The sequence below is a fragment of the Centroberyx gerrardi genome, chromosome 12 (genome assembly GCF_048128805.1).
Source record: "Centroberyx gerrardi isolate f3 chromosome 12, fCenGer3.hap1.cur.20231027, whole genome shotgun sequence".
In the NCBI taxonomy this organism is placed as follows: domain Eukaryota; kingdom Metazoa; phylum Chordata; class Actinopteri; order Beryciformes; family Berycidae; genus Centroberyx; species Centroberyx gerrardi.
In genome coordinates, this window is record NC_136008.1 from 23,932,021 (window position 1) to 23,942,832 (window position 10,812).

Here is a 10,812-nt window from a genome sequence, read left to right on the forward strand (position 1 = left end):
AAATTCATTGAAATGATCACAGACTGAAATTCCCACAAAACGCATCTCCAGCAGTCATAATCCCAATTAAATAGAAGGTGAATCAGAGGCAGGGCTGCACACCTTGAATTCTGTCTCTATACATCCTGTATTTCTGACGTATATATTGTTTCATATTTATTGCATTCCCAAATAATTAATTTTTCATTTCATGTATTCCAAAAAGCTGTACCATATAGCAGTTTATACCTACTGAAGGATGTACCCTTGTCATCGTAACCAACAGAACTTCTTGTGGATTTTTAAAAGAAATGGAGCAGTACGTGTAACTTCAAATTGTATTCTGTGAGAAAGAAATCAAGCATTATTTCAAAGGATTTCAAAAATCCTGAAATGCACTGCAAGGCTGTAGTCAGGATCACCTCAGTCTGGTCAGATTACAGACCAAGTCTAGACCAAGACCATGAGCAGTCTAAGTCTGGCTCCAAACTAAGACAAGAACAAAACTCTGATGAATGAGACCAGAGTCCCAGACAAAACCAACACTTTAACAATGCAGTCTCCAGGCAGGATTTGAAAACTAGTCTTAGTGCATATTCACTGGTCACTATGCTGTTGACCCACTGTTTGCGTAACACTTTCCCATTATGTTCAGTGAGTATGAGGAACGAAAGTTGCCTTTATTTTTGTGACGTTGATGATAATGCAATGTGATGCTGTGTGTGTGTGTTGAATTCAAGATTGTTTTGCTGTTTGAATGTGTGTGTGACTGTTGTGAGCGTTCACTTTTCTTCTATGCACAATAATGACAATGATGATAATGATTTTGTAATGTTGCCCCATTTACCACCTGTGTGACTGATGTATTTATGCCTTATGTAAAATCCTGAAATTTCAATTCAATAAACAAGTTTTGTACTAAATATAAATAATATGTTGTGGTGTATAATAAGTCAGCTGAAGACGCCGTTACAGCCAATGCCTAGAACCTGTTTAAGTGTCTTAAAAGACCAATATTGAAATTACAATAACTTAGGCCCAGTACTTTACAGTTTTATTTTCTGACCACCCGCTCAAACTGACAGCAGTTTGAAATGATAAGAGCACATCTGTCCCTCTGTCCAGTAGCGCCACCCTGTGGACAAACACAGCACTTGATACCAAGCTGACAGAATGAGGAAGCATCTTTCTCCTGTTGAGATGCAGCAGACCAGTCAATATTCCTCATCTCCAGATGAAATCCTGCCCTTGTTGGCTATATTTAACATGGCAGTGACAGCTTCCACACGTCTGTGGATACAGATCGACACCAACCAGAAAGTGTCTACCTGTGTTGCTCTACAATGTCTACCGACCAGAGCAGCAGCCATCATGCTGGTAGTTGTTTCAGTCTTCATTATATCCAAGTATATCATGTTAGATCGCTCCCTGCTCTACAATGAAAAGGGTTCACATACTTCAGTTCCATTACAAAGTCCTGACAACTGTGTTTCTTTTTTGTGTGTTGGCATGTGTGAAGAGATTCAACATGCTGAGCACAGATCTTTCTGTTAGAGTCCCTGGGTAAGAGAACATGCTGAGAGTCTCCAAGCAGCCGGCCTGTTTACACTGAAAGACTCTCCTGTGCATCATGAGCTCTTCACTCAATCACAGAGTTTGTGTTTCATCAGCTAAGGTTTTGAAAGACAGGGCCACTGTTTTTTATTTCCTAGGAAGAGGTAAACATTGAAAATAAAGTGATGATGCCATAGAACTTCCAAAGGAGAATCCTGAATGTGGATCAGTCTTTCAACTTTGCAGCAACCTGAAGCACTGAAGCACTGAGTTTTGTGAAGAACTTGAGTTTTGCGAGGAATTTGTAAATTTCAGCTTTGGATTTGGTTGGCCAGTGTCACTGCCATCAAGTGACATGTTTGGTAAGTTTATTAATTTACTGATTTATTTCTGTCATAGCACAAATGCATCCCAACTGTCTCCTCAGACTGTTGGATGTAACTTTAATATAGAAAGTATTTCTCTGTCTTGGTTATATGGATGTGTTGCTAGGTGTGCTGTTGACTGTGTCATGCTCTATGGGACAAGATGTGACTTGATGTTGTGTCCATCTCCATCCTCTCAGGTCTGACTTACTCTTCTCCCCTGACTGGATGGCCGTCGTCCTCTCATCAGGACAAGGACTAGCAGATCGTCCCTGGTAGACAAATGCAACATTGTCAGATGGTACGGCAGTTTCGTCCACAGAGGACACATTTGTCTGGAGTTTGAGCTGCTGGACATGAGTCTTAGTGACTTCATGAAGCAGAGACGGTTCCAGGCTCTGTCCATGAAGGAGCTGCGCCCCGTTCTGCATCAGGTGTGTTGTACTTTCTTCTTTGCTCTTCTCATGCCACCGTATTGATACAGATGAAGTCCCACTTTCTACTGCATGCTAGCTGAACTGAAAATGAATTGAAGATGAGTATTTATGAACATTGTTGAACTTCTCATAACAAGAATGTGTGTCCATGTGTCAGTTGGCCACAGCTTTGTTCCATCTGGAGAGTGATCCACGCGGACATCAAGCTGGACAACATCATGGTGATGGACCATCTACAGGAGCCGCTAAGGGTCAAAATTATTGACTTCGGAATATCCTGTAATGTGTCAGAAACCATTGTAGGTTCATGTGTTCAGACCCGGTGGTACAGGTGAGTAACTGTAGATAAGAGGACTTGTGACTTGAAGATCGTCGCTTCCAATCCCTGGACTGGCTGGACAAGCCAGTGAGCAACAGAAGAAGACTGTGGTTGTACTGGAAAGCTCCCAGTGTGAATGTATGGAAGTGTGTGAATGTATGGAAGTGTGTGAACGTATGGAAGTGTGCGAATGTATGGAAGTGTGTGAATGTATGGAAGTGTGTGAACGTATGGAAGTGTGTGAATGTGGATACACAGTGGTTGATGTAATGTGTTGTGTTGCTCTTCTCTCAGGTCTCCAGAGATCTTGCTGGGCCTCCCTTACAAAGGCCATAGACATCTGGTCTCTGGGCTGCGTGGCTGCTGAACTTTCCCTTGGCTCTCCACTCTACCCAGGGACCTCTGAATATGACATGGTCAGTGTTGCCTTCAAGTGTTAAAGTCTTTTAATCCTGGATTCACTTTAAATGATAGTGCTCTTTCAAGAAATTAAATGAAATGATTTGAATGATAACTTTCTCTTTCTTGTGTTGTGTCTCCAGATGAGGTACATAGTGCAGACCCAGGGTCAGCCAGCAGACCATCTGCTCAACTGTGGAGTCAGAAGCACAGACTTCTTCTACAGAAGGAGCAACTGGACCCGGTCTCTGTGGAGACTCAAGGTATCATCACTCCACCACATCTATCTATCTATCTATCTATCTATCTATCTCTGTCTGTGTAGTTCACTGTCTTCAGCATCAATGAGCTAACTAGAAGTCTGTCTCTTTTTAGACTCCATTCGAGTATAAGACTGAAACTGGGTTCCAGTCTACAGAGACCAGATGGTTTCAGTTCAGCTCCCTGAATGACCTGGAGCAGGTAGGTGCTCTCTTTTCATCATTCAGCTGTTAGGACTTGAATGTGAGGATGTTTCACAAGGACTTCTTCAAATCAAATGGATCTCAAGGAAGTCTCATTCATTAGCTCCACTGACTTGAGATATTCCTGACTTGTGTTTTTTGTTCTACGATCCTGTCATCTGAAGGCAACAGACAAGATGGCCGAGCTCAGAGAGCGGCAGTTGTTTGTTGACCTGGTGAAGAAGATGCTGCAGCTGGATGCCAACCAGCGCATCACAGCGAGCCAGGTTGTGCAGCATCCATTCACCAGCATGGAGCAGCTTGCGGACAGCGTCCCTGACAGAGAGAGCCAGCAGGCCTCTCTGAAGACAACCAAGAGACTCCATGCTGATGCGGGGCAAAGTGGCAGCAGGTAGGTGTTGTGTTGTATCATCTCACTATACTGACTGTTGAGAGGCAACAGATTCCAATAAGCTTTGATCTCCGCAGGAGGTCAGAGAGGAAGAGTCTGGACCGCAAGAGGAGGAGGCTCATGATTGGATGTGGGGAGGCACTCAGGTTGGCTCACCTTGTGCACATTTACCATCTGTCTCACCAAAATGGATCCCAACAGTTTGAAGCAGTTTCTGAGCACATTGACAGTAGGATAATGACAGTTTTGGACTTTGCAGGGTTGAATCCACAACCACCAGCCCCACCGAGCAAACGGCTGTTCCCCAGAGAAATGTCTCTCACAACCTGGAGGATCAGCGCATGGAAACTGAAGACATCCAGCCTGAAGACACTGCTGACAAAAAGAAGAAGAAGAAGAAGGGCCCTGTAGAGGATCTTCAAGGCTCTGTGCTGCATTTTCTCCAGTGAGGAAAAGGAAGATGATAAAATGACATGAAGAAACACCTCTCTCCTCCAAAGTGACACTGAATTACAATAACTTGATGGTCACTGAAAAATAAAACAATCAGTTGTTTCAATTAACTATTTTTTTATTTATTTTTTTTACCTGAGATTTGTATCAGCGACTGCAAGGTTTACTCGTTTAGTAAATATTATACTACATATACATTTGGTTAGGCAAGCACAGAATGCTGAAGTAAATGTGGTTGGAAATGTAATCCTAAACTGTGACAGGACAATCAGACATCAGACCTTCCACCAATGAGACAGAGGAGCAACGGGGAATGAGGAGGATGAAGAGGAGGGAGTGAAGAGTTTTCTTCTTCATCTGTGATGTTAAAGTCTGAGTCACCTCTCTTTGCCCTGTTATCTTTATCTCTTACATGGTGTTCTACCATATAACTCCACTCCTACTATCTCTACATTGGTCTACTGTTAAATACCACACTAACTACGAGTGCTGGGTCATTACTCAAGAAAGTAAAGCTCATTAGCTCATTAATATGCAAATGTATGCAGCAAGGTGCTCTAAAATCTAATCGGATCATCTCCTCTTTAGGGATATCTGTGTTTCTTTCTGATTGTATAACTGTATGTTTGTGTCTCCACTCCTCCAGAGAGCTGAGCAGAATGCAATACTGAGTCTTTTCTTTTTTGTTAGAATGCTATGTGACTCTAACCCCTCCTTCTGCTACTCTATATTACAAACAATATAACAACCTGTCAAATGATATTGTTTGTAAGGTGGGAGAACATGGGAAGAGCATTCATAATCCACTTCTGACCTCTCTGGGTAAAAGTTTGATATCTGCGTCTGATATCTCAGATCTGCCTGAGATTCGATAAGAAAAAGGTCTATTTTTGAAACTTTAAATGTACACAGGGCACAATAGAGGTTGTTAGTAAGACAGTGGAAATGCCCAGAGAAAAATATGATTAATATTATGATCTAAGTGATACATTTGGTGTTTTGATGAATCAAAATATATTTAGGGTTATCTGTGATGTAGGGTTTGAGAGTTTTTAGAAAGAGGGAAAACACATACTTATACTGTTGTCATCCATTCTAGTTACAGCTCAATAATGCTGACATTGTTGCCACTTAGCAGCATCCATTTTGCTTCCTGAAACAAGATTTAAAAAGCATACAAACTGAGAAACAAAGCATTATAAGTGATGATGGAATCTTCATCTTTTCGCAGTGTAGAAAAAATGTCACTAATCAAACAAGCAGCAGATGGTGATCAACGGGTCCTCTCGCTGCGGGTGCCCAGATCTGCGGGTGCTGTGGTTCTAGCAATCCAGTATTGGTTCTTTGTGCTCATTATGGGTTGCAATGTCACATAACAGTAATCTTAGCAATGTCACATAACAGCAACATTAGAGGATGCTATTGTGCATTGTATTGGGTGTTAGCTAATGAGCGACCGATATTAAGGAATAGCAGTAGCTAAACTCGGCACATAGCTAGCTAAGTGTGTGGAGTACAAGGCTAGCGCAGCTGTAGGTAACGCAAACTAACGTTAGCAAGGTTAGCGTTAGCAACAAAGTTTGATTTGTAGTTTTATCTGTGGTGTGTATGGAACATTTTCTGTGCCACATCTACAGGTGTGTAGGCTACATGACACATGGCGGTGGGAAACAGCAGGGCGGAGCATTCCGTAATAATCTAGTGTATAAACTGTGATGGCAGAAGATCAACCGCACCTCTAAACATGACAGATCAAGTGAGCAGAAGAGACAGTTAGCTCTCACTGTCGTCACTGTGAACTGAGATACCAAGCCAGTCACATATTGCAGTTCAGAGGGAATAATCAGAGTGGACTCTAAAGTCTAGGGCAAAGCCTCTTCTACAAGCGTAGGCTATAACGGAATTTAGGCCTAATTAATCAATTCAGTTTATGAAATGTTTTAAGTCCCATGGTTTTATTCTCAGAAAACGTAGGCTATTGATTATTGTATCTAATAAAAAATTTGGAAAAGTAGAAAATATGGATTGTGGATATATGGATAATATGGATTTAATAGGCCTCTTGTCACCAAAGTGTCAGGCCAGGCAGCTCTGGTGTGAAGTGTGTGTGTGTGTGTGTGTGTGTGTGTGTGTGTGTGTGTGTGTGTGTGTGTGTGTGCGTGAATGCAATTTAGTTGTATTCTCTAATACCCTTATTTCTCAGCCAAGCAATTGATGTAACCAGATATACCTTCTACACAGGTCTTCAATCAGAATAAAAACCAACAGAAAACAATTTCTTCTCCCATGTTATTATTTTCATCAAAAATCATCCATATACGTACATTAATATTGCTTCATATCAGTTTTACAAACAAATTTACATCAAATACAAACTAAATATAATCTAGTTTCTGGAGACGACAATTTGTATTTCCAAACTAATAACTTGACTTGATTGTATTCTCTGCACTCTGGGGTGCGTTCAGGTGTGTGAAATGTTCAGCAGTGTTGCAGAGAATCTGTTACTTGATGTCTCAGCTGTGATCTCCAACCATTTTAGGGCGGCCAGTTAGCGTCTCTTCTCATAAGCATCCAGTTAAATTCAATTAGAGATATAAAATGGCATGTGAAAGCAAAGTCCCTGCTTTCACTCATGCCATCTGGGATCCCCAAGTGAATTACACCAAATGCTTATGGGAAGGGACACAACATGGCACGAGTTCAAATATCCTATTGACTCTCTTATAGGCGGACACTGCACCATCAAATCCTTCTCTGTCTGAACGCTGAATAATGCTGCACCGTCCTGAATGCAGGGAGTGGCTACATGGAATGCTTGTGATCAGCCTTTGAACTGTAACATTAAAACCATAAAATTATAATCCCAAACAAACATATTTGCATTTTTTTGTTGACATCAGAGGAAAATGGAACTTTATTTTGAGTTTTGACTCAAAGTTGCTAAAAACATATTACTCATCTTTAAGAATGCATACATACATATTAATAATCTGTCAAAAGAGGGAAAAAAAATCTTGAGCATCTACGGCATTAAGTTCCATTATATAATGACAGGGTGAGTCCCAGGCATCCCATATAGACAACACCTTGTGCTGGCCTTGGTCTTGTGCTTTTCACACTGCACATTCTTAGCCCAGGGTTAGCTTTAGCAGACAGGGTTGGCCTCGGAGGTGAAGAGTTGACACCAGGATGATTTAGCCCCTTTTCTAGAGTAACAGAGTCTCTCCTCTTGTTTGGAGTGTGGCATGATCCCAAGGAAACGTTTTTCATTTTACTGTGCTACTTGTGTAAAGTTTAAGTGAACTGAAGTTCTAAATTGCAGTTAGCTCTGGAGTCCATTGCATTAACACAGTCACTAGGACTGAGACTTAAATCCAACTTTTGGTCAAACTCATCTAAGTCCAATTTACAAATGTGTGGCTAAAATTAGACATTTGAAAGACAAGTTCATGGCTGTTTTGAGCAACATCAATTTGAGTCCCAAGATGGCCATTTGTCATTTTCTTCATAGGAAAGAGCTGAAATTTAGATTTAAAGAAACACATTCTGGAGAATTGGCTTGCTTGATAGCTAATTGCATTCATAATTCACAAAATGTTGAAATTGTATTGAAATCCATGCCAGAAACATGATGTTTCTAAATGTTGCTCCTGACATAAGAAAAATAAAAGTTGTCTGCCATCATGGTAAAAACAGCCTTAACTTGATTTTTAGTGGTGTTAATTTTTACAGTGGTGTTTACAGAAGGCTTAGAGCCAGTCTAGGATCCAGTTAGCTCTGGGTTAAGCGCAGCGTGAAAAGGGCTTCTATTTGTGGCTACAGGGCTTTTTTTTTTATCGGTGGTGTTGTGTTTCTTATTCAGGGTTCAGAGAATGAGGGTGGTGTCTTTAGGCGGAGTATTCGTACTCCTCGGCGCTGCGTCGCCCAAAGTCCATCCAGCCCAGGTAGTCTCTGTCCTTTATCCTGTGGCCGGGGCCGAGGCCGCTGGCTCTGCTGGTGAGGGAGGACCTGGTCTGCTGCTGGAGAGAGCCTGGGGGAGACAGAGACACGGGAACACAACCACAGTGAGTTCCACGACACGGACAGGGAGTGTGTGTGTGTGTGTGTGTGTGTGTGTTTTCCAAAGTGGCGATCTTCAAAGCAGGATTGCCAGAAGTCCCAGAGCATCCATGGAAAAGTGAAGAATACATCAAATTTTGTCCTCATTCCATTTCATAGTCAGCATTTGAGGATCCTCCGCCAAAAAAACGGATTGCAGTACATTTATTTCTACCAGCTCCATCTTTTTTTGTATAATAAAACCAAGTCTCCCTGAACGGGCCTTTTGAAGTAACGCTTGTTGACGCTTGTTTTGTTTCCGTTCCTGTGTGCTGCGGAGCTGTCCTGTATAAGACCAGTCAGCTCAGCAGGTCTCCCAGTCACACAGAGTTGACTGACAGAGACACAGAGATACATAGTGACAGAGAGGGAGAGAGAGAAAGAGAGAGAGAGAGAGGAGGGAAGGATATAGAGGGGTATGGAGAGGAAAAAGAGGGAACAGAAAAGGAAAAAGTGATAGGGGATGATGAGAAGGAGGCATGGAGGGACGGAGGGGAATGTCTGTCTGATGTCCGTCTTCTAGTTCAGCGGGATGACATGAGATGACTGGACGGAAAGACTCTTTCATTCCAATTACTCTTCCTATCTATCTCTGGCCTCCTCACCCCCCCACCCCCCCCCCCCCCCACCCTCCATGCACTCACCTTTCCTGGATATGAGTCGGGCCAGCAGCTGGCTCAGGCTGTTGCGAGGGTCTGTGTCCTCCTGGGGTAGGTTGTAGTTGGCTAGTTGGCCTGCGGGGGGCGCCGGAGCCGAGCGGGCCTGGCGCGTGCGGTTGGGCGAGGGGGCTGGCAGGCTGTCGGACAGGAGAGCCTCGCCCTCGGCCCTCTGCAACTGGAGGAGAGCGGGACAAAGGGGTGGAAGAGTGTTTAGGACAAAAATAGGAGTAGGAGACACAATCCATATAATACAGAGTGATGTGTGGTATGTAGTAGTTTTGGTGATTTTTTTCAAATAATCTAACTTCAAAATCTGAAAACTACACCCACTGAAATAAAAAGCAATCACCTTTGAAGGAAAAGGACATAACACTTTTGAGATGGTTTGTCAATTTCATAAAATTTGGAAACATAAAACCTATTTATTTGGGGTTTATTTATTCTTTAAAAGTGAATAAAACTCAAGCAATACTGATATTTATGATACTAAAATCTATACAAAATATCTGGCATTAATAGATTTAATGGACTTTTTTGGGGGGGCTAGCCCTTTAAAAAGAGAATCATTTAGTGATCACTTGGTATGTTGTTCAAAGATTATTGCCTATGCTTTGGCTAAATGGTGTGAAAATTGGTCAAGTCAAATAGATGTGTGTGTGTGTGTGTGGCTTGGATGTCTTACCGTGGGCTGTGAGGGCAGACTCAGGGAGCCGCTGGACAGAGCAGCCAGGAGGACACACACACAGATACCTACATTCATGACTAGAGAGAGAGAGAGAGAGAGAGAGAGAGAGAATGTAACACAGTGAAAACAAAACACCACCTTTGATCTGTTCGATGACATTTGCTCATTCTCTTGTTAGCTCAGTCGCTCTCTCTTCTCTCTCTGTTATCTGTTCTCTCTCACTTCCTCCCTCTGCTGCTCTTCAGCTCATTAAAAACATGCTTTTGAGGGGGGAAAAAAAGTTAATATTGGTTTTGGAACGCAGCAATAAATCATTTCACAGTCATTACACCACAGGGGGGGAGTGATTTACCTTTAATGGTTTAGTCGTAACCTACAGTAAACATTGTTTAGTCTTTCTCTCACACACTCCCTCCCTCCCTCTCTCATAATGTGGCAGAACATGTCAGCGTGTGCATTTACACACATGTGCGCGCCCACACACACATGCACACCCACACACACACCCCCGCACCCATCTCCCTTATTGGTCTGAGGATTAGTTGTGATGAATGTATACTGTCAGCACTAACAACATCCCAAAGGAAATATACCAATTAACTCTGATTCTTCGTTTCGCTCTATGCTGTTGTTTTTTCTTTTTTTTTTCTTTTTTTTTTTTTTTTTGACATGTTGATGTTAACATGACTGTCCTGGATGAATAATTACATTAATTTCTCTGTTTTTCGTATACTGCTCGTGGGGAAGAAGAGGATGTTCCTCTCTACGCTCAGGTTAAATAAAGATTAAAATAAATTAATTAATTAAAGCATAAATCATCTTGCATTTCATCACTACACAAGTGTCTAAAAAAGACAAGCTGAATGGAAGGTGATGAGTGACTGAAATTCCACAACTGGAGAAAATCTGTATTTTCTATGTAAGAGCAGTTTCACACCAATGTTAAGAAAAAGCACAATATGCAAAATTGACTGTTTTTCTGGAGTAAAGTCTAACCATAGACGGT

General features: G+C 42.0%; 1 protein-coding gene across 1 annotated transcript in view; it reads right to left on the reverse strand.

The window, feature by feature from the left end:
- Positions 1–8,051: 8,051 nt before the first annotated feature.
- The window catches only part of ccka (cholecystokinin a), a 4,854-nt gene continuing 2,093 nt past the window's right edge, over positions 8,052–10,812 (reverse strand). The window contains exons 2-4 of the mRNA XM_071911782.2: positions 9,804–9,883; positions 9,107–9,296; positions 8,052–8,394 (exon numbers count right to left, since the gene is read on the reverse strand). Coding sequence (XP_071767883.1) covers positions 8,252–8,394; positions 9,107–9,296; positions 9,804–9,881 — 411 coding nt within the window. The 5' untranslated portion in view covers positions 9,882–9,883 and the 3' untranslated portion in view covers positions 8,052–8,251. The remainder of the gene's footprint in view (positions 8,395–9,106; positions 9,297–9,803; positions 9,884–10,812) is intronic.